Source organism: Lipophrys pholis (genome assembly GCF_963383615.2).
Source record: "Lipophrys pholis genome assembly, chromosome: 22".
Taxonomy (NCBI): domain Eukaryota; kingdom Metazoa; phylum Chordata; class Actinopteri; order Blenniiformes; family Blenniidae; genus Lipophrys; species Lipophrys pholis.
In genome coordinates this window covers 19381139-19406741 of record NC_137644.1, presented here as the reverse complement: position 1 = coordinate 19406741, position 25603 = coordinate 19381139, and the positions used below count along the sequence as shown (strand labels likewise).

General features: G+C 44.3%; 2 protein-coding genes across 3 annotated transcripts; one reads left to right on the top strand and one right to left on the bottom strand.

Moving 5' to 3' along the window:
- Positions 1–1945: 1945 nt before the first annotated feature.
- LOC308127458 (HMG box-containing protein 1-like) lies at positions 1946–11193 on the bottom strand. The gene is made up of 13 exons (XM_080492514.1): positions 11167–11193; positions 10054–10129; positions 8896–9003; positions 8564–8762; positions 7615–7726; positions 7376–7487; positions 7160–7269; positions 6934–7090; positions 6708–6852; positions 5174–5322; positions 4793–4979; positions 4514–4655; positions 1946–4103 (listed from the first exon to the last, which is right to left on the bottom strand). Exons 2-13 carry the CDS (start codon positions 10118–10120, stop codon positions 4086–4088), a joined length of 1506 nt encoding a protein of 501 aa, XP_080348640.1. The 5' UTR covers positions 10121–10129; positions 11167–11193; the 3' UTR covers positions 1946–4085.
- A 1178-nt stretch (positions 11194–12371) lies between these two features.
- Positions 12372–24833, top strand: pik3cg (phosphatidylinositol-4,5-bisphosphate 3-kinase, catalytic subunit gamma). 2 transcript variants are annotated; one of them, XM_080492026.1, is made up of 24 exons: positions 12372–12538; positions 13805–14020; positions 14084–14255; positions 14333–14595; positions 14773–14859; positions 15536–15636; positions 15760–15929; positions 16002–16189; positions 16555–16662; positions 16853–16937; positions 17017–17449; positions 17559–17657; positions 17942–18077; positions 19589–19654; positions 20600–20743; positions 20848–20929; positions 21030–21133; positions 21296–21442; positions 21521–21611; positions 22296–22426; positions 22756–22867; positions 22950–23107; positions 23730–23811; positions 23926–24833. In XM_080492026.1, exons 2-24 carry the CDS (start codon positions 13808–13810, stop codon positions 24123–24125), a joined length of 3372 nt encoding a protein of 1123 aa, XP_080348152.1. In that variant the 5' UTR covers positions 12372–12538; positions 13805–13807; the 3' UTR covers positions 24126–24833. The 2 variants fall into 2 exon arrangements, with proteins under 2 accessions (XP_080348152.1, XP_080348151.1); XM_080492025.1 differs by having other exon boundaries at positions 13801–14020.
- The last annotated feature ends 770 nt before the right edge of the window (positions 24834–25603 follow it).

Here is a 25603-nt window from a genome sequence, read left to right as displayed (position 1 = left end):
GTTTGAAGATGGAGGCCAAAAGCAGTGAAGTGCGCCTTTTAAACGTTCGTTGAGCAGACGGCGCCCTCTAGTGGCTTCAGAAAATAAAGACTGGTTCATGAAGCTTCATTTGGCCGCCACTACACACACGCACAGAGAACAGTACGTTTATAAATATTAACAACGGCGAGTACGCAGACGCGTTTCCTGCGTCTCTATGGCGACCGGGCGTGTTTATGTGCTGATCGGAGGGGAACTTTACGACATTACAAACGAGCGCAGTTCCTCAGGAACGTCTTCATGTTTCCCTCTTTTAAAACCGTTTGCTCATTCTGTGAGGCGTTAGTCTGAAGGTCACTCGTTAATAAAGCCATTTGTTACCGATGTGGAAATTACAAAATAAAAGCGTCACTGCCTTTCCAACAGGAAACTACAAAATTTGCTGAAGCAGCAAAAACAAAAGGGGGGCCAATAATTTATAAAGTTTTTATTTTATTTTTTTTTAAGAAAACAAACGTATAAAATCCATCATGTTACTTAAAAAGAGCGTCGGAGTGATTCCAGGTATAGACCAACCTTTTATTAAAAAAAACTTTTTTTTAAATGTTCTTTTATTAAATGTTCTTTTTAATCATGTTTTTTTTTTTGCTCTTGATTTTATATTACTCTCCTAAAATCAATTAGTTTTATAAGCAAATGAAAGAAAATGTTAAAGTTTTAACCGGCAATTAGGATTTGTAGTGAATAAAGAGCGTTTAGGAGGAAACGGCGGGTTTGTTCAAATCAAAGTTTCAAACTAAAACTTGAATCCGTTTCAAACGAACCAACTGTGACAGATTTTTAGGAAAAACTAATGAAGGCAGACGACGGTGGTGAGAGGAGGAAGGATTTAAAGTTTTTACACCATTAAACACTTTATTATTAACGGATCCAAACGGCGACGAGCAAATTTCACCATTTCAATTTTAACACGTTTTAAATCTTTTTATTTGTTTGACGCTTTTTCCCCAAACGGCCACGTGAGATTTTAACACGACTATTGAGGGACGAGACTTAAACGGACTTCAGTTTTGCTCAATAAGAATTATCTCCTGATAAAAAGCTTCTTTTTTTTTTTTTTTTTTTTTACATGATTTTCCGTCACTTTTTCTTTTAGTCTGGAAATCTTGATTCCATTTTTTCAAAATTTCAAGTCCAGTAAATAAGTACATTTAAAAAAATGTAAAAATTTCCTGCTAAATTTGAGGTAGAAACAACCGATAATGTAATAATGGCCGATAAATGTAAAGTAGGGCAATTTGGCCCAAAAAATTATAATTTTTTTTTAAATAAAATTTTATTTTATTTTATCCCTCGATGCACTTAAAGACCAGAGACATCAGATATATTGTCAAAAGTACAACTTTATTAATGCGATTGTCCTCAGAGTTAAAATACATATAAACAATCCCAAAATAAAAAGTAAATGAGGCAAAATCAAGCTTTAACCAGATTTAAGCAAAAGATCAACACGGAACGTGAAAACGCCAAAAAACTCTAAAAATCCTTTTTAGCTACAAATCCCATAAATCTTACATTTTTTTTTTTTTGCCCAACCCTCACGTAAAGAATTGACCATTTCAGATGGAATAAAACCAATAATAACAGTAATTTCCATCAGATTGAGGATTTTCCTTCCAGCCCCTTCCAGGTTAAAAAGCCTCGGTGGGATTTTACCCGACGCACGTTACGCTGCGTCTCGTTCCCATTAAAAAGTCTCACGAGTGAGCGAGAAGCGACGGCTGCTGTTCCCATGGTCTCTCGCCCCCAGTGCCTTTCGCATGAGTCCACCTGTTTTGCTACGACTAACATGCCAAACTACCGAGGGGTTATTTCGACCTGCTTTACCGGCGCCGATCTTTTGAGTGTGAAACCAGATCGTTTCCCCCTTTTTTAAATTTTTTTTTTTGTTTTTCTTATTAACACGGGCACAAAAGGTGACTTTTGTTGTTGTTTGTTCGGGGAGTGTTTTACGTGTCCGTGCTGCGACCGTTTCCATCCTGCTGCAGCTGATTTGTCCTCACTGGAAATAAAACCTGTAAATAACCCTGAAAGGCCAAATTACCCATGTTTATACTGTACCTCTATATATTTTCTATTTTACTATAAGAAGGAGGAGAAAAACCAGATTTTCTAGTCATTTACACATAAATCTCTATATAACTGTGTGGGGGATCTGTTTGACCACGTTAGCCTGGACATATTGATCATGTTTTTTAGTTTTACTGGAATGTTCTCTCTGATTTCTGTAGCAGCTTCACTTCGCTCTCCGGCCACAAGTTGGCGCTGTGTGTTACAAAAGCAACAAGATTAAAGATTTTGTTTCAAACTCGTCTCCGGTCTCATCGTGGGCAAGAAAGACGAGGCGGCGCGTTCAGTTTCTCATGTGTTTTTATTGTTTTTAAACTACAGTTACACTGGATTGCATCGATTTGACCTGAACATGACAGAACAAATAATCCAAAGCAAGTCAAAACCAAAAAAAAATAGATATTTCTCTAGTCATATTAATCATTACCGTAGCAGTCACGTAAGATAATAAAGTGTATATAGTGCATTAAGAATGAAGCCTGGTTCTGCAGTGAGAATGAGACTCGTTACTGAGGCGTTTCGCTCGTCTCCTGTTTCATTATTCAGATCTTAAGTGTTTAGAAACCAGATAAATATGATTATTATTGATAAGTGGGAATTAAAAAGCAGGTTCACAGGATGAACTGAGACAAAAAGAGACGATAAGAACGCTTCCAGCCTCTGGTTCTCGGTCTGATTTCTCGTTATGGATTGCCGTTACACAAACGTGAAGACGATATTTTCCGGCATCGCGAGTCGAGCTGCTTCAGCGGAACAAACAATCCTCATTAAACTAAAGTATTTTCACACAAAGCTCCACTCAGACCTCTCACACACTTAAGTAGACCAGTTTGGCTGAATTCTGAATTTTTAAATTACAGATTATCGCTGAGGGGGTGAAATTAATCTGCGTCAGATAGCAGTGCTGCCATCTAGTGGTGATTCTGTGGATGTTTGCCGAAGCATGATTATCAGGTACTTATAGTACCTGACTTACTAGTATAATTTGACTTCTATAATGTGTAAAAAATCAAACATAAATCCCATGTGAGGAGCAATGTTTGTTGTTTTTATAAATCTTAATGAGATTTCCCTGGTAGAGACAAGAGAGGAAGTATTTTCTCTCATGCATGAGGAGGAAAACGTGACGTTACTCGCATACAAAACACACAAAAGCCCTCGATACTTTCCTGAGTCTTTTCATGATCGAACATGATTATTTTTTTTATAACCAACTACTCCCCCTTTGATTCGATGGCACGAGCTGTAATCCAGGCTAAAATTCTGAACCATAAATATGTTCCGTTTGGTTGATCCTATTCTCAACCAGTGGCGGCAAAAATAATCAATCGATGTATTCACGGATGACACACAAGAAAAAAATTCACAGGGTACTTTGACTTAGATGCACAAGTGTTCGTAGAAATTAAAGTCTGAAGTGAGTAAAACCCCGGATTATTTACTATATTATATTATATTGTACATAAAAGCAAAGTTAAAATATATATATTGTCTTCTGTGCAATAACACTGAGTCCAAATACAAGTAAAATAAGATGTATACTTAAATGATTTGGGGAAAGTGGCTCCATTCTCTACTTTGGCTAAAACGCTGCAGTACCACAAACTTCCACCGGGTTCAAGCATCTGGTGAGAAACTGACGTCGGTCAGGATCTCGGTGTTTGTATTGTCGCGTGGCGCTGGTCTGCCCCGTCGCTCCGAGGCGAGGCAGGAGACGCCGTGGCGCTCGGAGAGCTCAAGTCCTCGTAGAAAAATAAGGATGTGTCGCACTTCGACGACGGGTAGCACCTTCAGAGGGCCGGAGAGGGAATCGAACACGTTCAGATCGGGACGAGACCCGATGCTGTACGGGCGTGTAGTGTCGGGGGATGCATAGCTCCTTTTCTGTCACTTCAACGTGTGTGTGTGTGTGTGTGTGTGTGTGTGTGTGTACTCCGACAGGCACGGTCAGTCGTCCTCTTTTCTTCTGTCGAGCCTTAGTTTCCCTGACAGCCCTGGAGAGAAGACGCACACTCAGACAGAAGTACAAATAATCTGCGTACAATCTACCCATGATCCTAATCTGCCGTCATCCTGGCGCCCCCTAGTGGGAATTCTTCTTCTGTAGTTGGCACTTAAGAAGATTGTACATTAATACATAAACAATATTAAGGGAATTAACGCCTTTAATTATTTAAGTAGAAATTATGTCTGAGTCGATTTATGAGTAATTTATTGAAATCGTGTGTTTATGTGGATGTATTGTCTTTTATTTAAACCTGATGGGATAATTGTGTGTGTGTGTGTGTGTGTGTGTGTGTGTGTGTGTGTGTGTGTGTGTGTGTGTGTGTGTGTGTGTGTGTGTGTGTGTGTGTGTGTGTGTGTGTGTGTGTGTGTGTGTGTGTGTGTGTGTGTGTGTGCTCACAGAGTTGGTTCGTTTGCGTTTCCAGCAGTCTGGGTTGAGTCTTTTCTGCTCCTCTGCCAGAGCTTTGGCCTGTAGCGTGAACGTCCGCCGCTCCTCGTTTCGCATTTTCTTCCACTGCTCGCCGAGGAGGACGCTGATCGCTCTGGAACACACACACACACATCAGACAAGGACACACACACACACACATCAGACAAGGACACACACACACACACATCAGACAAGGACACACACACACACACACAGCGTGCCGGTGTGACGCACACGCCAACATCCGACCTGTTGTCTTTGCCCGGGTACATCTGCGTGTACTCCACCCGGAACTTCTTGGCGAAGAGCATGAAGGCGTTCATCGGCCGCTTGCACTTGGCGGGCGTGGCGCCGTCACCTGCCGGAGCGCCGTCACCTGCCGGGGCGCCGGCCTGCTGGCTTTTGGTGGAGTGGGAATGGCTGTGGCTGTGTGCATCTGTGGGCCAGACCAGAGGAGTGTGAGCACACACACACACACACACACACACACACACACACACACACACACACACACACACACACACACACACACACACACACACACACACACACACACACACACACACACACACACACACACACACACACACACACACACACACACACACACACACACACACAGCCACATGCCTGTGCGAGTCGTCGTTTGCGGCGCCGGACCTCGTAGCGTGTCTCTGTCCGGAGAAACGGCGCCCCCGCTGGACTGGGAGGCGCGTCGCCGCCTCGCCATGCTGCTCAACACGTAAACCGCCGAGGAGTCCAGGGGAGTGAAATCATAGCTGAAGTAGAGTCGAACACAAAGTAGAGACAGTTTGGTCATTCATGTCATTGAACTCCACAAGGGGAGAAACTTCACGTTCCTCATTAATATTCAGAGACTCAGAATGACGACACACGAGTCCAAACAGAACAAACTTAGTGTGTCAGGAGAAACGCTGGAGTTCAAGCCCGTCTGTGAATAATGAAGTGAATAATGTTCAGGAGCCAGTTTTAGTGCCGCCTGGTCTCACTCTGATTGGTTCTTTATTCACCTGCAGCCGTTTCCCTTTAGTTCCTCTTTTCCTTTGATTTACATTCAAACCTTCAGATATTTGACGTTACATCAGAGGTTAGAGCCTCAGGGGAACGTGAGAGGAACCACCTTTATACTACTTTTGATCACATTTGGAGTTTGTTCACCACGACAGACGTCACTAACCTTCACCTCTGTTGGATTATTATTACGCCACCTAGTGGAAGTGTGGTCTGATTGTCACAACATTGTGATCACCATTCCTTAACTCCTTTAGGAAGTCTCCTAACTCCTTTCCTTACCTCCTTTAGGAAGCCACCTAACTCCTTTCCTACCTCCTTTAGGAAGCCTCCTAACACCTTTCCTTACCTCCTTTAGGAAGCCACCTAACTCCTTTCCTACCTCCTTTAGGAAGCCTCCTAACACCTTTCCTTACCTCCTTTAGGAAGTCTCCTAACACCTTTCCTTACCTCCTTTAGGAAGCCACCTAACTCCTTTCCTACCTCCTTTAGGAAGCCTCCTAACACCTTTCCTTACCTCCTTTAGGAAGCGTCCTAACACCTTTCCTTACCTCCTTTAGGAAGCCTCCTAACACCTTTCCTTACCTCCTTTAGGAAGCCTCCTAACACCTTTCCTTACCTCCTTTAGGAAGCGTCCTAACTCCTTTCCTTACCTCCTTTAGGAAGCATCCTAACACCTTTCCTTACCTCCTTTAGGAAGCGTCCTAACACCTTTCCTAACTCCTTTAGGAAGCCTCCTAACACCTTTCCTAACTCCTTTAGGAAGCCTCCTAACACCTTTCCTTACCTCCTTTAGGAAGCCTCCTAACACCTTTCCTAACTCCTTTAGGAAGCATCCTAACACCTTTCCTTACCTCCTTTAGGAAGCGTCCTAACACCTTTCCTAACTCCTTTAGGAAGCCTCCTAACACCTTTCCTAACTCCTTTAGGAAGCCTCCTAACACCTTTCCTTACCTCCTTTAGGAAGCCTCCTGTTTCTACTCACCAAGATGGCAGACGAGTTACACATGTTTGAGGTTAAACGGTGAATCAGTGTTTCCTGTGTGATGGCCTGGTGTTGTTCTGCCGTCTCATTGGACGGATTTCAGACACTGAAAACTTGAACCAGAAGCTTCTACTGTCGGTTCTTCACCTCTTGAATGTGTCAAAAACCAGGGAATCGTCCGTCTGCTTGGCGTCTCTGTGTCCCGGAGGAAGGCACACGTCTCCCACTTCCATTTCGTAGCACGGTATCCCATAATGCACCACGGTCAGGCTCGGGTAGAACGACGACCACCCTGAGAGACAAACGGAGTGCAGGTGAAGGAACCGTCGGGGTTACGCTCCGTCGTCCCTTTGCCTCCAGTCCTTGGCCGTACCTTTGTTTCTGACGTAGAAGGGATGGTCGAGCTGGCAGCGGGCGGTCAGGGGGGCGTTTCCAAACGCCCCGGGGTCAAAGGTCAACTGGAGGGCAGCCTGACCCGACAACACGATGTCCGCCTGCTCCAGCAGCTTCAGGCCTTCAGAGCCGTAACCCTGCGGAGAGAGCGGCTTTTATTGGCGTTGCCGTGCGGAGTCGCTTCACTCTGACAGGTTCCTGCGCACCTTCAGAGACCCGGACTGCTCTTCGTCACCGGAGTCTTCCTCGGCGGCCTCCAGGACCGCCGCGTCCCGCCACTTGACGTTCGACCCGGCGTGGAAACGCAGGCGGGTCCCTGGAACGAAACACCGAAATCAAAACGGAGACGCGGAAGCCTGAGGCGCGAGGGCTCGTTTTCAGTCCCGGACTGTTAGAGGCCGAGGGGCTTTGCGTCTGTCCACCTTTGAGAAAGCAGTGCCATGCGGTGGGGGGGCAGGAGAAGCTCCAGCCCGTGTCTTCCTCATCAGACAGGGAGGATCTGACCGACACTGCCGAGCCACATTCACTGCTCCTCTGTGGAAATATCAAGGCGTGGCGTCATCGTCACTCAATAAACAGACCCGGTGAGCAGAACCCGAGCCGCTTCACGATCACAAACGAGAGCGGGAGGTCGAGTAACGTGACTAATTATGAGTTCTACCCTGCTGCGCCGACGAGGCGGAGGAGGAGGTGGAGGTGGAGGAGGAGGAGGAGGAGGCCGAGCGTAGGAATGTAGATCACGGCGGGTGCTCTGGATGCAGAATGAAGAGGAGCTGGAAAAGAAAAGAAAAACAAGACAAGCAGTCCTGTGAGGAAAAATGTTCTGAGAATTCTTCAGCTATTTTCCAGCGTTTCATCCCTGAAGCACCACAAGGTGTTAAAAGGAAAAGCTGCGGAGCTGAACCAGCCACACGCTCGCCATTATGCAGATGGAAAAAAAACTAAAAACAACAACAGAAAGAGAAATTCCTCCAGATATTCCAGGTTAAAGAAAAAAGCTTTTAGTCAGATTATTAAACTTCCTCTCGGTCTGTGATGGATTCCTGATCTTCACCCACTGGAAGCCTGGATCGACTCAGGCCACCTTAAGGTGGATAAAATATTAAATGTTGGATGATTTAGATGCAGATTTAAGCTCCTCATATTCAGATATAGTCCATCTTTGAATGCCATAAAACAAAAATAACCATAATAATCCTTAAATTTCAAGGTTTTTTATGTTGCAGAGAATACATGATGGATAATGTCTGTTTCTACTAAGTATTAAATAATGACTACAACCTCCACATGAAGTCAATTCTAACGAAACCTTGTCGTGGAAAGTCAAAACGCTTCTTTTAGAGGCTGTTTGATTCTGCATGTTCGTACAGCGTGGCATGAGGCTAATGCTAGTTGACCATCTTCCACGGCAGCATCACCGACATCTCAGGACGGGTTCGGAGAAATGTTTTTTTTAAAAATCCAACATTTCCACCATTTTGTCGGTGGTCTGTCACGACTGAAGCCTCTGGCCGGCCGGTCTCGGCCTGCAGGCTTTATCTTTGGCACCGCCGCCATGAAACGTTTCAATCATCGCCGCTTCTGAGTAATTTTGAATCCCTGGCGCCTACCTGCTGCGAGGCGCCGCCTGCAGCAGCGGACTCTGCGGCCCGGTGGCGATGTGCGCCAGCTGGGTCAGCCAGTGTGTGTCCGGAGGCTGCGGGATGCGGGCGCGGCGTTCCTGGTGAGACACGCCCACCTCCACCTGGTAGACGGGCACGACCGTCGACTCGGCTTCCTCCTGGACCTCCTGGAGATCCGGCAGGTCGTCTGGGAGGAGGAGGAGGAGGAGGAGGAGGAGGAGGAGGAGGAGGAGGAGGAGGTCAGTTCAGTCGGTCCTCGAGTGGTGTGTGTGTGTGTGTGTGTGTATGTGTGTGTATGTGTGTGTGTGTGTCCTACACACCGTATTCCATGTAGGTGTCGCTGGTGGGGAACGCGGGGGAGGAGGGGAAGTGTTCGTCACAGCGGAGCGGATCGTGTGGCCGGCGTCCGTCTGCGTCCGTCATCACTCCTGAGGGTGAGAGAAGCAGGATGACTCGTGTCAGAACTCCAGAATGTGTCAACGACTCCTCACATTCACACGTCAGGGACGCAACTTTCTATTGTTACTCTGACTTCTTCCGTCCGGCGCTACGCCGCCTACCATCTTTAACCCATTTGAATCGTTCGAATGTCAAAACGTGCAGCTTGTTCACGACACCCCGCGACGCTCTAAAGATATAAAAAAGCACAAACATTTCTCAATAAATTGCAAAAACAACCTGCGGCTCAGCATATGTTGCTATGGAGACGCCGGGGCGACAGCCTTCAGCGTTCATAGATCGTTTTCTTTATAGGGACGACGCACATTAATGAACAATCATATACAAATTGTAAATGTGCCAGATTATAGCAAAACTGCAATTAAATTGTTCCGTAAGTTAATAATTAAAAATGTTTTCACTCAAGAAGTGAAAACTGCATAACTTTTAACCCTTTCATTTCATTCTAAATTGACCCGGCTGAGTTTTTTCTTTTTGTGCTATATCTTTACAAAAACATATTTTCATTATTCAGAATTCCAGATTTTCCTCTATTGGCTTGTTTTTAATCAAAACACATCCTCATTTTAGTTTTGGACTGATAGTTTGGTTCATCTGTCACGATATCTGTTATCAGAGTTATGAGTATATGAAAGAAAATTAGAAATAAACACAATTTAATTATAGAATGTATGATCGTTTGGCCTAAAACACAATTGAAGTGATTATTTAAAGCATTATTATTGTAGTTTGATTTAATAAAATCTGAAATCACACTATATAAAGTGTGTAAAGTAATTTTTGACTCGTGTCGCATAGGTTTACACCAGGTTTATAATGAAGTCATGCTGGAAGCTGATTTTACACAAGAAGTTAAGCTTATGTAACTTTTAATGTGCTTCGTGGCTTCTGGAATAAACTCTTATTTTGGCGTGGCGATCACAGTTTCAACCTGAGGAGTGGCGTGTAGAGCCACAGATGTTCTCCACGTTCCCATCGCTTGTGAATTCCCTCCTTGTTAGTGGTGCAGTGCCAGTTACCTGCGTGTTCAGGCTCAGATTCGTGGACACTTTTGGGGTTGTTTGGAGTCGCCACCTCCCACACCATGATGTCTCTCTGAAACACACACACACACACACACACACACACACACACACACACACACACACACACACACACACACACACACACACACACACACACACACACACACACACACACACACAGTTGGACCAGATGTCACCATGTTTACATTTTGCTTCCCTTAATAATTCAAAATACGTGAGCTGGAGTGACGCTAACCTGTGCATCTGCTTGTGTTGTGTCACCCACATAAACCCTGTCACACAGAAACTCAATCCTACAGTCGGCTGTAGATGTATAGGCTATAAATGGTTGGGGTGACATAGGGTGACACGGGAGTGGTTGACGTTACATCACAACAACAAGTTAAGTTTCCACTGCTCCTTTTTAACGTTTGTTGTCAAAATGTTGCTCAAAAGAGCCCCAGTGTATAGAATCCGTGCCGACACGCAGTTAAAACGACACGTTTCACTGAGATCTGGTTCATAATTATCTCGTCATGTGACCCGAGTCTTGTTTATAAACTTTCTGGGATCCCGCGCGCATGCGCACTGAGAGCCCATTCATTCAACACGGAGAAGGGTAAAATACCGTGGAAGTGAGTGAAATCGAAACGAAGGAGACAAATAAGAAATAAAAACACGAACTCGACCACAAATAACGAGACGAGTCCCGCGACGTTACCGACACTTTCCCGTCCGTTTGTGCGACTTCAGACGAGGCGCTTGTAAACAAAGTGTCGCCGTTGCGTTGACAAAAACACCGACAAAAATCGATTTTGAAGGCTAAATATCGCGCCAAGAGACATTCCCGGATTGAATTGATCGTTATTTTGGTAGAAAAACAGTCGATTTGTGGCCGTGGCGCAAAACGCGTTACAACAAAACAACAATGAAGCTTCAGGCACGAGCTGCCAGACGGTAAATAACCCGCCCGAAATACACACTGACAGCTTGTTCCCGTCACTCCCGTGGCGGATTCGAAATAAAACCACCACGTCGGAGGAGTCTCGGGTCAAATTCGACGCTTTTAAACGCTCGAACGAATTCAATGAACTTTCCGTAACTCACCAAAACAGTCGCCTTGTACGGAAAAGGAGGGGGGGCGGGATGTACGCGATTTCACAGGCCGTCTGATTGGTCGGACGTGACGTCACTCATCCTGCTTCTCGTCGTCTCATTGGTCGGTTCGGCGCGAGGGCACTCCCCTTCATGATCGTCGCCACAACAATAAAACTGTGGGTGGGTTGATATGATGGAGATTCAGACACTTCGCAATACTTTTCCCAGGGTAGTAATTAAAAGTTACTCAATGTTGCTCTAAAGTACTGATGCAGAACAAACAATACTTAAAAAAAACCTCTCAATTCACTCACTACATCAATTTCTGAAGACTTGTCTTTATAATATATTAGTTACTACTTTACTCTACGCTTCAAATACAGTGTTTTGTGTTATTATGCAGCTACTTCACTTATACTCAGACAAGGACAAAGCAGAATACAGCACTGGTAATCCGGCCCAGGCAATGGTTTTAGAAGAAAAAATATTAAGTGACATTTTTCATTAAAAGTACCCTGATTTGAGTCTACTGAGGGTAAATCTGGTTCAGTAAACTTTGCAGACGTAACACAACGATGTAATCTGTAACCGAATGTCTGACTGCAGCAGGATTACCAGCGAAATACATTTTTACAAGGAAAAATCCTCTGTTCTTCAGTACAAACTGTGCTCACTGGAGACTGAAGCAACTGGCAGCATTTAAAAAAAAGAAGAGGAAATTCAGGATTCTTCATATTTTGTATTACATTTTGTTCAAATACAAAAATGTTTTATTTACATCTTTAACTAAAGTTTTGTAGTCAGTTTGTCATGAAGTTTACTGGTGAGGCACAATGACGATGTAACATACTTTTATCGTTCTATTCTATTCTATTCTATTCTATTCTATTCTATTCTATTCTATTCTATTCTATATGAAGTTTGAGTAATACAGTGAATAACCACTAGATGGCGGCAAACTATCAAGTTCAAAATGATAACATCATTCTAACCGGAAGCGATTATTACATAACAAAATATTGCTGTTAGAAATACTAAATAAATACGACATACACATTAAAACGTATTAATTATTTTATTAATTTAGATTTATTAATGCAAGAGATACCCATTTTTAAGGTTTAAAGTATCAAATTTACCCCGACAACACCAAAGTGATATTTTACTTTGAAGGACCCAGAAAGTGGTTTCGTTGTTTTCAACTAGAAAAACTTAGTTTTGAGTTTGACGAACTTTCAGACTGTAAAACGCCGCACTTCCTCAACCCTGGCTTTCTATTCACATTTATTCTTCATTTTAACTCGTTTTTCCATCGCAATCAAGCATAGATGCCTGAACTGTCGCCTCAAGCCGTCGGTTCTGTTGCCGTCCGCGTTCATTGGTGAGTTACCGACTAAAACTCGAAGTTTTATTGAACCGACGCCTCCAGTAAGAGTTTATTATCATGCGGGCGGCAGGACCGTTACTTTACAGCCAAACCCGGTTAGTCCGTGTGTATCTGAATGTTTTAAATGTTAGATTTCAGAGTTAATTCAGAACTAAATGTGTTTAAAAAAAAAAAAAAAAAAAAAGGAGGCTGTTTCTGCTTCCTGCTTTTCAAAGCTTCCTCTGCTGACAGAAGCAGAAGGGAAACTCCAGACCTTTTAATCCTGTGACTTCAGAACAAGCTCTGATTCTTAATAAAAGTTAATGATCAGGCTTTTCTTTTTTACACACATCTAAATCAGGAAGTGTCCCGTAGATGGAGAGTGATACACTAGCCAATGTCTGGTTGTTAAATAAATGATTTACCTTCTAAAATAAACGACAAAATGAGAATTTACTAGTTTAAGCTGTTGAAATAATCAGTCCGGGCTTGATTATGTTGTTTCAAGACCTACAAAGCAAAACGTTTTGGATTTAGGAAACACATTGTTATACACAGGAAAGGTCACCGTCCATCACAGAACAAATAGAGAGAGACAGAAAATCATTCACACCAATTTAGAGTCATCAGCTGTGTGTTTTTAAAATGTGGGAGGAAACTAGAGAACGACAAGTGTTAAACTCATTTTAGTTCAGGAACCACATTCAGTTCATCATGAGAGGCTCGGACTGGTAAAATAATGCCTTAATAACCTTTAAATTTAAACTTTAAAGTTTTCATTTGTTCAATATACTTGATGAAAATGTCTATATTTTCACTATCTCTACTGAAAATGACTTCAGTCTCAACATGAAGCCAATTTTAATGAAGCCTTCTGGTGCAAAATACAGTAAAATGTCCTTAAAACTCCTACAGCTGTTGCATTATGGGTGTTTTTATAAATTCACCCTGACAGCGTGGCTTTGAGACTAATGATATCGGTCATTGCAGCATTAGCATTCGCTCTGTTTTCTGAATTTATGATATAAGTTTTCTGAAAAAATCAAAAATCGGTTCAGTTTGTCTGAATTTATGAGATAATTATCTCAGAATTCTGAGATAATTGTCATTATTTCAGAAAAACAGTCAATTAAAAAAAATTTCATGTGAATGCAACACGCTTCCGTAAGAATCTACTTCTGTCATCTGTGCACTTCCTCTGAAAGTGTTTTCCACGCAGCTCACCACATCGGCTTCTGATCCCGCCGTAGTTTCATTTGCGTGTCCGTCTGTGTAAGCTAGGCGATGGACAGGCAGCAGATGCAGGTGAGCGACGAAGAACCCGAAGTCCTGCGAGAAGAGAGCCGGAGGAGGAGGAGGAAGAAAGCCATCACCTCGTCGTCCTGCACCTCCATGGATCATCTCACGGTGGAGTTCATCCTGCCCACCGCCACGCGGGGGGGGAACTCTCCGGACACCCTGCCGCTGGAGGTGGCGGGAAACTGGACGGTGGAACAGGTCCGTGGGGATTTTGGCCACGTCTTTGTTTTTTCTAGATGAAATAACGTGTTTGTTCCACAGGTGAAAGCTCAGGTGTGGCTGAAGGCGGTGACGTTGAACCTCTGTCCGGACTTCTACCAGAGGTTCTCTCCAGACCACTGCATGCTGCTCTACCAGAAGAAAGGAACCGTCTGTGAGATCTACGACAAACACCAAGTCTTCCAGACGCTGGACTGCATCCGCTACTGGAAAGGTACCGTGGCCCGACGCCGCACGCCCAGCCGACGTTTTCCGGCGGCGATTAAAACGTCTCCCGTGTTTCTCGCCAAGCCTTGAAGAAGGACGTGGGGCGGATCCAGCTGGTGCCCCGCCCACAGCCGTCGGACGAGTCCGTGCACTACCAGCGCCACCTCAACTACCTGATCGGCTACGACGTGACGGACGTCAGCAACGTCCACGACGACGAGCTGGAGTTCACCCGCAGGAAGCTGCTGACGCCGCGGCGCATCGAGCTGCTGGACCGGGACCCCAAGCTGTACTCCATGGACCCCTGGGTCACCTGCAAGCCGGTGCCAGAGCAACTGTTCGCCAAGGTCAGGTTGCTTATGGCGCTTTTCCACGACTTCCTACTCGACTTGACTCTTCTCGCCACTGACGCTTTTCCATTACGTGTTAGTACCTGGTACCAGGTACTTTTGTGGTACCTGGTACCGAGGTTCTAAGGGCGGTGAATGTGAAGAGAAACTATGTTTTTGGTTTTATTCTTTCAGGTTAATAATGGTCACGTTCTGCTTGTGATCCACATCGGCACGGCCAGCCAGACCATCAAGGTCTCCATCGACGACACGCCGTCACAGGTACAACTCACCTGAACCGCACTGAAATGCAATTAAGAGCCAAGACTTAAGATTTTAAAGGCTTCATATCCTCCATCGTTTCTCCTCCTCCTCCTCCTCCTCCTCCTGTTCTCCTCCTCCTCCTGGTCTGGTCGGTCCAGAAACCTTCAGTATTCTAAGTTTCTAGCTCCTCCTTGATTTTCCTCAATTTGAATATTGGATCATAGGAGCTGCATTCAGAATCTGCTGTGTCTGTGTGAGCTGGACTGGCTCCGCCCACACATGCCCATCTTGGGAAGAGGAGGAAGTACTTCCTCTCGTGGTGCCATGTGCCTGAGCAGAGCTGCCTAATTGTGGGAGGAGTCAAAGGGAGGGCCTACCTTGATTGGGATTGGCTAAACCCCCGATGACACTATATAGGGTTTGATTTCTGATTGGCTGCTTGGAGCAACACACTTTTTAAAACTGAAACAAGCCAGGGACAGAGAGGACAGACTGTCTTCACTTCTGGGATGTCAGTCCAGGTATGGGGACGAGTAGTACTGCTGGAGAACCTTTAGAAAGAGAATTTTGCAGAATGTGACCCTTTAAAATGGAATAAAACCACAAATATTTGAGGTTAAAAATGCAGAGAAGTTAAAGTTTCTCAAAGCTTCAACATGTTTCTCACCGTTTTCCTTTTTGTTTTGTTTTTTAGGTGTTGTCGAGCTTTTTCTCCAAGATGGCCAACAAGAGAGTTTTGCTGGGAATCGCCGAGGACCAGTGCGAGGCAGACTTCGTGCTGCGTGTGTGCGGCAGGTACGTCACGCTTCCACAACCCCGACGTGGAGGAAGTGAGATCTGGTTTCCAGACACACGAACAAGAAGCGGAGTCGCTGATCAGATCGGACTGTTTACGATGAGGACTCTTCTCCCGCACAGGGAGGAGTACCTGTATGGAGAGAAACCTCTTCAGGACTTCAACTGGATCCGTCAGTGCCTGAAGAATGGGGAAGAGATCCACCTGGTCCTGGAGGCGCCTCCTGATCCCGACCTGGACCAGGTCCAGAAGGAGGACTGGGCCCAAGTGGACGACTGCACCGGAGTGGCAGGTATCCCTTTATAAAGCCGGCGGATCGACTGTGTGTGTTTGAGGATGTCTTTCTAAACTCTCTCCTTCACAGGGACGCACGAGCAGCTGACCATCGAGGAGAAGGACCACGAGCGAGTGTTCACCATCTCCATGTGGGACTGCAACAGGAAGTTCAGGGTCAAGGTGCTGGGCGTCGACATCCCGTCTCTCCCAAAGGTGCCGGAGCTCGTCGTCTACATCGAGGCCAACATCTTCCACGGCCAGCAGCTCTTGGCTCAGGTGACTTGTTTGCATGTTCTTCTCTCCGGCTTCGGCCCGACAACATTCGCCTGGTGTGTGTGTGTGTGTGTGTGTGTGTGTGTGTGTGTGTGTGTGTGTGTGTGTGTGTGTGTGTGTGTGTGTGTGTGTGTGTGTCTGCGCACGCGTCAGCTCGATCTAGATCTAGCTATCTATGGAGATCTAGATATATTTATGTAGATCTCGATCTATCTGACTAGATCTATGCATTTTCTGTATGTTTTGATTACATGTCTGAAATTTATACTAAATACATTTTTTTTTTTTTAAATACATTTTTTTTTTACTCCTTGGTTAGAATACAAACCAACCTTCGTCGTGTTTCACCTTTGTGGTTTTTCTTTCAGGAGAGGACGACCTCCAAGACGTTCAATGAAGAAGTTCTGTGGAACTGCTGGTTGGAGTTTAACATAAAGATCAAGGACCTGCCGAAAGGAGCTCGCCTCAACCTGCAGGTCAACGCTTTCCCTCAACAGCCGCTGCGTTGTAATCACATTACTTCTACCTGAATCACACTAGTGTGATGCGGTTTTGCCGAGAGGCGTCGGCGGGACATAATGAGATGTTTGACCTACTCGAAGTGTTTGAGATCAGAGGTGATGAGACGTCTGTAAAATCCCTGAACACGTTCTGTTGGTTCTCCAGGTGATCTGTGGGAAGCAGCCGCAGACTCCGAACTCCAAGGCAGGATCGTACCAGGACAGTCCTGCAGGAGGCGCAAACCTGGACGGTAAAGTCGCGTCGGGTTTGATCAGCCGTCGTTTCCAGAACTCGCGGCCTCACCCCCCCTCCCCACGTGTCGCTTTCAGGAAAAACCAAGAGCCGCCTCCTGTACTACGTCAACCTGCTGCTGGTGGACCACCGCTCGCTGCTCCGCCAGGGCGAGTTCGTCCTCCACATGTGGAAGATGCCCGAGAAGAGCGAGGAGAGCAGCAGCAGCATCAACGCCGACAAGCTGACCTCGGCCACCAACCCGGACAAGGCGTCCTCCATGGCCGTCGCCATCCTGCTGGACAAGTACTGCTACCCGGTGGTGCTGCCCAAGAGCCGCGAGGGCGGCGGCGGTGGCGGCAGTGGCGGCGGCGAGGAGGCCGACGGGGGGGACAGAGGACAGAGGGAGATGCCCAACCACCTGAAGAAGCAGTTCGAGGCCATCGTCAGAACCGACCCGCTGCACCCGCTCAGTCCGGAGGACAAGGAGCTGCTGTGGCACTTCAGGCACGAGTGCATGCGCGACCCCAGGTGACTCGCCGCCGCTCCGACCAGTCCTCGCAGTAAAACACTACAGCCAAACGTTAAAACGCTAAAAAGTGGGTGCATGTCTTGATTTCCTCCGACTCCCTGTCCTCAGAGCTTACCCGAAGCTGCTGGGCTCGGTGCGGTGGGGCAAACAGGAGGACGTGTTGGCCACTCATCGACTGCTGGACCGCAGCAGCGCCTGGGACACCAGGTAAAAATGGCCGCCACGCTCGCTCTCTGAACCAGTGATTCCCAACACCTTCAAAGTTTTAAAAATAGCCGAGTCAGCATTTAATTTATTCATGTCACAAAACAACACCAAGTTTAAGTCCGAGGTCTGCAGCCTGCGGCTCTGAAGATGAATCAGTCAACAACAACAACAACAATAATAATATGGCTTCATGAGGCAATGGACCAAATTAGAGCTGAATTCATCCTTAGTGGTGATGACATTGATGCGCCCGGGCCTAAACGTGTGGCGTCCCTCCTCCTCAGCGGTCTGGACGTGGGTCTGGCCATGCAGCTGCTGGACTGCCACTACTCGGACGCCCAGGTTCGCTCCATGGCCGTGAGGAAGCTGGAGACGCTGGAGGACGACGACGTGCTCAGATATCTCCTCCAGCTTGTTCAGGTGTGTCTCCACATATCACTTTGTATGATCTGATCGTGACATAAATCTACACAGCAATATATATATAAACACATTTGACTAGAAAATGGCCCTGTGAAAACCTCCATTGTGCCTCATGAATACTCCTCCTGTTGGGGCTTATCTAAGATTAGAAGCTGGAATTAACAACCAAGAAACATTAACCTCCTTTTATGGTCAAATTGTTGGAAAGAAAAAAAAGATCTGTGCAATGTGGCTCTTTTGAAGGCATGTTATTGCAGTTGCATCGAGGATAAGTGAGGATAAGGATAAATGTTGTCTCGCATTCTTGTTTGTGTCCTGGTGACTTTCCATGTTTCACTGTGTGGTGGGATTTGCATGAATATCGTCGGTGCCGCCCTGAAGCAAACAAAGTCTCCCTGTTTGATCCGAGGTGCCGTTATCAGCACGTTTTGATATCTGGAGGCTCATAATTCAAGTTTAATTTGCATATTTGTGTCTGCATACACACCGACTACAACCTTAAAACTCCTGTTCCCAAAACGTCGGGATGCTGAGTTTTAATAAATAGACAAAAACAATGATTAGCAAAGCTTATGAACTCCTATTTTAATAAAAAAAAGCAGAAGATAAACAGAATATACAAACTCAAAAAAGTTTGAAAACTGATGGAAAAAGTAATTTATTCCGCTTCTGGTCAGGAACATTTCAAAACAGTTAATCAAGATAAAATTGTGGTCATTCTGAACGTGCCTGCAGCAAAGCTTTTGAGATCCGTCGCTGCCATCAGATTTTAGATTTTATTTTATTATATTCTGAAATGATCAAATGCTTTTCAAATCTGATTTCACATGACGTGTCAACAAATATTAACTAGAATTACACCGTTTATAATTAAGTAATTATTGCTTCTCATATTTATTTTTAAATTTTTAAATTTTTGAATTTATTTTATGCCATGTTTTTAATTTTTTTTTAAATTTTTATGTTTTTATTTATTTATTGGTTTATTTTTATTTTTTAAAGTAATTTTTGGGGTTAATTTTTTCACATTGCTTTCATATTGTTATTCATATATTTTTATTTCATATTGCTGGATAAACCGAAAATAAAATACACCTATTTAATTCAAAACAAATGCGCTTCATGATCCGTCGGCCTCCACACACCTTCCGACCTGCGCAGTGACTTGACGTGACGTATGAACTGCAGGTATGTTTTCACAGCGTGGGCGACCGTGTTTGCATTCAGTCTGTGTCATTTGACTTCATCACAGCCTCATGAAAAGCCTCCAGGGGGAATTCACAGCTACGTTTGTTTGATTAAACATGAAAACTCCTCTGGTATTGGGTTATCCAACTATCATCTATTTATGTCGTCACAACTGAGGTTTAACACAAATATACATCATTTAGATTCACCGTGTGTGTGTGTGTGTGTGTGTGTGTGTGTGTGTGTGTGTGTGTGTGTGTGTGTGTGTGTGTGTGTGTGTGTGTGTGTGTGTGTGTGTGTGTGTGTGTGTGTGTCCACAGGCGGTGAAGTTTGAGCCGTACCACGATAGCGCCCTCGTCAGGTTCCTGCTGAAAAGAGCTCTGAGGGTAAGAACAAGACGTGTGTGTGTGTGTGTGTGTGTGTGTGTGTGTGTGTGTGTGTGTGTGTGTGTGTGTGTGTGTGTGTGTGTGTGTGTGTGTGTGTGTGTGTGTGTGTGTGTGTGTGTGTGTGTGTGTGTGTGTGTGTGTGGTTCTAACATGAGATTGAAGCTCCTAAATATGTATTAATGTTTTATTGAATCCTGCGATGTGGTCTGATCTGCTTCTATAACAGTAAACACAACCACAAGTTCCTAATTTAAAAATATATTTATATTTATAGCGTTTCATGTCAGTTAAAAACATTCAGTCTAAGTATGGCGGAGGCAGCATCATGATTTAAGGGCTGCATCCTTGCCTGGATGTTTTTTTTCATTCATTAAAAGATAAATATATACAGAAAAGGTATTTCCGAGGATAAAGTGAAGCTCAGTAAAAGTTTAGAATCAGAAGAATCTATTTTTTTTTTTTTTTAAATAAAATGTTGTTTTCATTGTTAAAAGCAACAAACTGACAAACGCAGTCTGTGCATGTGAAACATAGATATATAAAGAGGTAGAACATTTCTACAAGAACAATGAAATACACAAAACCTGTGCTTGTGGTTCAGTGTAAGTACATACAAGGAGGTCGAAGGTTTAAAAGAGAGCAATAAAACGCCTTAAAGAAAAAAACACACTCCTACAGCAAACAGCAGTCAGTTATTGCACCTTTCATTCCAGTTGTAATGAGACGTTTGATCTGAGGGACAAAAATCAGCCTCTAATGCTCCAGTAAAGCACGGCGGAGGCAGCATCATGATTTGAAGGCTGCATGGTGGTCGTTCATAATCTGATAGTAAAAATATAGCAGCCTTTTGATGGGTGATTTGAACGGACCTCGGTCGGAGTTCCCTTCATTGTTCGAGGAGTTATAATTGAGTTAACAATCCGATTTTCACCCTCCCTTCCACAGAGCAAGCGTATCGGCCACTTCCTCTTCTGGTTCCTGCGCAGCGAGATCGCCCAGTCGATGCACTACCAGCAGCGCTACGCCGTCCTGCTGGAGGCCTACCTGCGAGGCTGCGGCGGCGCCATGCTGCTGGACTTCAGGAAGCAGGTTACAGTCGGCGCCGTCCTGTATTTCTCGAGGCGTGAGGGTTCGGGGGTGGGGGTGCTTGTTGGTTTTGGGCGGATGACTGAACAGACGTTGATGCGCTGCAGGTGGAGATGACCGAGGCTCTGCAGAAAGTCACCCGAGAGATCAAGGCCATGTCTGCAGAGAAATACGACGTGACGGCACAAGGTGATGAAGACGAGCCGTGCCACGAAGAGTAGGTGTGTATTCAGTTGAAGCTGGTTTGAAGCTGTAACTGTGTGTGTGTGTGTGTGTGTGTGTGTGTCAGTGGTGTTTCAGCTACGTCAGAAGCTGGAGACGCTGCAGTTGTCCGGTCTGCCGCAGAGCTTCAGAGTCCCTTATGACCCGGGCCTGAGAGCTGGAGGTCTGCTGGTGAGCAAGTACCTTTGTCTCTATTCTGGCCACACTCACTGATTCAACTGGAGTTAAATCCTGGACCGACGCTCCCGAAGTGAAGACCGTCTGTCCTCTCTCTCCCCGGCTCAACTACAAAGATTTTTATGGAAACCGTTTTGGGATCTCTCTGTTTTTAAGATCGAGCAGTGCAAAGTGATGGCGTCCAAAAAGAAGCCCCTGTGGCTGCAGTTCAAACGGGCCGACCCCACCACGCTGTCCAAAGACCCCATCGGCATCATCTTCAAGGACGGAGACGACCTCCGGCAGGACATGCTCATCCTGCAGGTGAGCCGCGCCACATGCCCCCCCCCCCCCCCCCACGACGGAGGAAAAACTCTTTCTATTATTATTCTTCTTTATTAGATTCTGCTGATCATGGAGTCGATCTGGGAGACGGAGTTGTTGGACCTCTGCTTGTTGCCGTACGGCTGCATCTCCACCGGCAACCGGATCGGTCAGTCACTCGCTTCACAGGAAGTCTAATCCTGAACGTTTGTACAGCTTGTACAGGATTTTCTGAATTAAAGCTCAGCAAGGAAAGTTTTGAATCTATTAAAATGTGTTTTGTAGAAAATGTTTTCAACAATAATGTTTACTTGTTTAATGAAACAAAGTTCCTTTGGCTTCCGAACATTTTGTGCTTTATTCTTTTGTTTTATTCATTCAGTTCCACTGGGAAGTCTATATTATCAATCATTTTCTATTTGCATCGGATTATTTTTAGTGTTCATGAATTTAGTGAGTTGAAGTTCAAACTGTTTTCCTTCCAGGATTTCAGTTGGTAATTTTTTTGTATTTTCTGGTGATTCTTCTGTCAGCAGTTGTTTATTTAGTTCAATTCTATTCTATTCTATTTTTTTTTATTTTTTTTTTTATTTGTTTTTTATCTTTTTTATTTTTATTTTATTTTATTTTATTTTATTTTATTTTATTTTATTTTATTTTATTTTTAATTTACAAAAGCGACATGGAGCATGTGTAGTTTTAATTTTATTTCGGTGGTAGACGTCACAATGTGACGAAGTATTTTCACATTTTTATGTGTATTTCTATATTATTTATTAATAGTTTGTTCAGACCTACAAATTCATTGAAACCTTCTTTTAGTTTTGAATTGAAGCGTTGCTTTCCGTCTCAGGCATGATTGAGATCGTGAAGGACGCCACCACCATCGCCAACATCCAGCAGAGCGTGGTCGGAAGCACCGGCGCCTTCAAAGATGAGATCCTCAACCAGTGGCTGCGGGACAAGTGCGCCGGCGAGGACAAGGTGAAGCACGCAGAGCGTTGAGGATTCCACGCCGTTCCCAGCAGCCGCTGTGTTTTCACATTCACAGGAAATAGCAAAGTGACAGACAGGAAGGAAAGCGACAAAGCTTAAAGACGACTTCCTGTCGCAAACATTTCCACTTCACACACCTGGTTTGTTTTGTTCAGTTCTTTTTTCAAACTGAACCGTGTGTGTGTGTGTGTGTGTGTGTGTGTGTGTGTGTGTGTGTGTGTGTGTGTGTGTGTGTGTGTGTGTGTGTGTGTGTGTGTGTGTGTGTGTGTGTGTGTGTGTGTGTGTGTGTGTGTGTGTGTGTGTGTGTGTGTGTGTAGTTCCAGCAGGCGGTGGAGAGGTTCCTGTACTCGTGCGGGGGCTACTGCGTGGCCACCTACGTCCTGGGGATTGGCGATCGCCACAATGACAACATCATGATCACCGAATCTGGTAGATCACAAGTGCTGACTGTGCGCGTGCGAAGAAGAAGAGAAGAAGAACGCCGACTGAAGTTCCCTTTGTGCTTCTGCAGGGAACCTCTTCCACATCGACTTCGGCCACATCCTGGGGAATTACAAGAGTTTCATGGGAATCAGCAAAGAGTGGGTTCCCTTCGTGCTCACGCCGGACTTCCTGTACGTCATGGGAACGTCGGGAAAGAGAAGCAGCCCCCACTTCCAGAAGTTCCAGGTGCAGGAAAAGAGGATTTTGTTGGAGGATTGATGACGTGGCTGGATTCCACCCTGTGGCGCCGCGTCATGTAATCATGGTGCAATATGTAATACTGTAGTACACTTTCAAGTCATTCTGTCATTTTGTAATGAAATTCTTGATTTTCTAACAACCTTTGTTGCATTTTGTAATAACTTGTTATATAATGTAACAATTATTAGTTATTTTTAAGAAAATGTAATAATTTGTTGCATTTTGTAATAACTTGTTACATATTGCAACAGTTAATCGTTATTTTTAAGAAAATTTGATAATTTAGTGCATTTTCTAATCAATTTTGCCTTTTATCTGTAGACATGGTTCTATGTTTAATAATGGGGAAATAAATCTGTTTCAGTTTGACTAGAATTCTATGTCAGTCTTTGCTTTTGCTCATGTCCTTTTTAGATCTTAGATTTTAGATTTTTTAAAGTTAATGCAGCGTTATTACATAATGAGTTGGACATTTATTACATTTATACATATTGCACCATTGTGGGGGGGGGGGGGGGGGTATTTTGGCAAATCAAACATGGCTGAAGTGACTTTTTAAGTCATTCTGCTGAATTAATGTGTGTGTACCATTCGTCCTCTGTCTCAGTCTGTGTGTGTGAAGGCTTACCTCGCCCTTCGGCATCACACCAACCTCCTCATCATCCTTTTCTCCATGATGCTGATGACAGGTACCAGAACAGCGCTGACGCTCTTCATGTAGATTATAGTTTTATATATATATATATATATATATTTATTTTTAACACAACGTTGGACTGTTTGTTTTCCCGTCCCGTCCACAGGGATGCCGCAGCTGACCAGTAAGGAGGACATCGAGTACATCCGCGAGGCGTTGACCGTGGGCCGCAGCGAGGACGAGGCGCAGCGCCACCTTCTGGACCAGATCGAGATCTGCAGGGAGAAGGGCTGGATGGTTCAGATCAACTGGTTTGTTCATCTGGTGCTGGGCATCAAGCAGGGGGTGGAGAAACGCTCCACTTAGGAGTCAAGAAGTCACACCCAGGCCCCGGTTACACAACGTCTCCACTGAAAACGCATCGTTTCTGTGTTTCCTAGTGAGATGGAGTGTTTTCAAAAAGTTGCGTTTCCCGATTTTCCACAGAGACGGAGCATTTTTTTCAAAAACCTGCCTTTCTCCCTGTTTCCATGGAGACGTAGTGTTTTCAAAAATGTGCATTTCCCCCTGTTTTCCCAGTGGCGTAGCGTTGTCAAAAAGTTCCACCTTTTTAGCTGTTTTCAAAAAGTCGTGTTTTCAGTGGCTCTGAGCGTTTTCTATTTCCACTTGGAAACGTTGTGTAAACGAGGCCTCGGTAAACAAACAACAACAGAAGAGTGAACGTTCTGTGTTTTAAATTTCAACTTAAAGTTTTATGTTTAGTGGACGTTCTGTATTTTAAATTTCTTCTTAAAGAGGCATGTTTTATGTTTAGTGATGAGTTCCTTTTAAGGTTCTCGTCTAGTTTCGGAATTTTTTTCCGATCAGTGCAATCAGGACGGAGCACTTTCTGAAAGAGCAAAAACAGTTGCAGGCATCTGTGAGTTTTTTTTGGGGTCTTAAAAGTGGATTATCCAAGTTAAATCAGATCCTGAGCGGAAGGATTTGTCTTTTCTTGTTATTTTATTGCTTCAATATGCATCTAAATATGTGGCCAAGATATTAATACAATAAAAAAATCTGTTTGTCAAAGTACCAGGATCTGATCCCATTAAAGCTTCAACTTGTTTTCCTGAATATTTAGATAAAGTGGAGATTTAAAAAACTGTAAAACAAAAGGAGTGGAACCTTGTTTCTGTAAAGTACTGGATCTTTGTTTACATTTGTATTTAAAAAAAACCCATTTCTATTAGGTAGCCGTCACACTGGGTGTTAGAATGTTATTAAAATAAATCTATGTGACTCTATTGAAAGAGCTGGAACGTATGAATAAATCTTCTAACATGTTGTTATTCATCATTTTATTTGACTCTTTTGTGAAATAAAGTTGTGGCTCCTGTGAAGGAGGGTGGAGACGTTCCGCTGGTGGAGATCTTGTATGAAGTTACGCTACAGGAAGTACTTAATCTATGCGGTAACTTTGAAAGTCATCCCACAGATGCACGTTTCTTACAAATGCAGCCTGGTTTTAAAGGAGAAATTAATTTTTTTTCCGTTGTTAAAAGATGTTTTAACTGTTTGTTACGACCTTTCCTGTTAAAATGATTTAAAAACAGAAAAGCAATCCTCAAACGTAATCAGAATTTTATTTTTTTTTAAAATGTAATGAAACATAATTTTGCACTGAAGCCTCGTGCGACGTTAACGGCTTCTGGTCATGTGTCAATCAAAAAGTCTGACTTTTAAAAAGCGGCTCATTCACTGTGTATATGTGACTTTAGTATGAGCTGTAGTACTAAAATCTCGCCTCCAGAGGGAGCTGCTCAACAAGCCGTCCTTACTTTTGCCACGTTTTGTGTGTGTGT

What these genes read in the sequence shown, in the direction of transcription:
- LOC308127458 (XM_080492514.1), bottom strand. Translation starts at nt 10,120, where the DNA reads ATGGTGTGGGAGGTGGCGACTCCAAACAACCCCAAAAGTGTCCACGAA. An exon ending in ATGGCACTGCTTTCTCAAAG is followed by an intron (nt 7,270 to 7,375) that starts GTGGACAGACGC and finishes GTTTCGTTCCAG; the next exon opens with GGACCCGCCTGCGTTTCCAC. An exon ending in GTTTTTGACACATTCAAGAG is followed by an intron (nt 5,323 to 6,707) that starts GTGAAGAACCGA and finishes ACTCTACTTCAG; the next exon opens with CTATGATTTCACTCCCCTGG.
- pik3cg (XM_080492026.1), top strand. Translation starts at nt 13,808, where the DNA reads ATGGACAGGCAGCAGATGCAGGTGAGCGACGAAGAACCCGAAGTCCTG. An exon ending in CTGCATCCGCTACTGGAAAG is followed by an intron (nt 14,256 to 14,332) that starts GTACCGTGGCCC and finishes TTTCTCGCCAAG; the next exon opens with CCTTGAAGAAGGACGTGGGG. An exon ending in GAGTGCATGCGCGACCCCAG is followed by an intron (nt 17,450 to 17,558) that starts GTGACTCGCCGC and finishes CCCTGTCCTCAG; the next exon opens with AGCTTACCCGAAGCTGCTGG.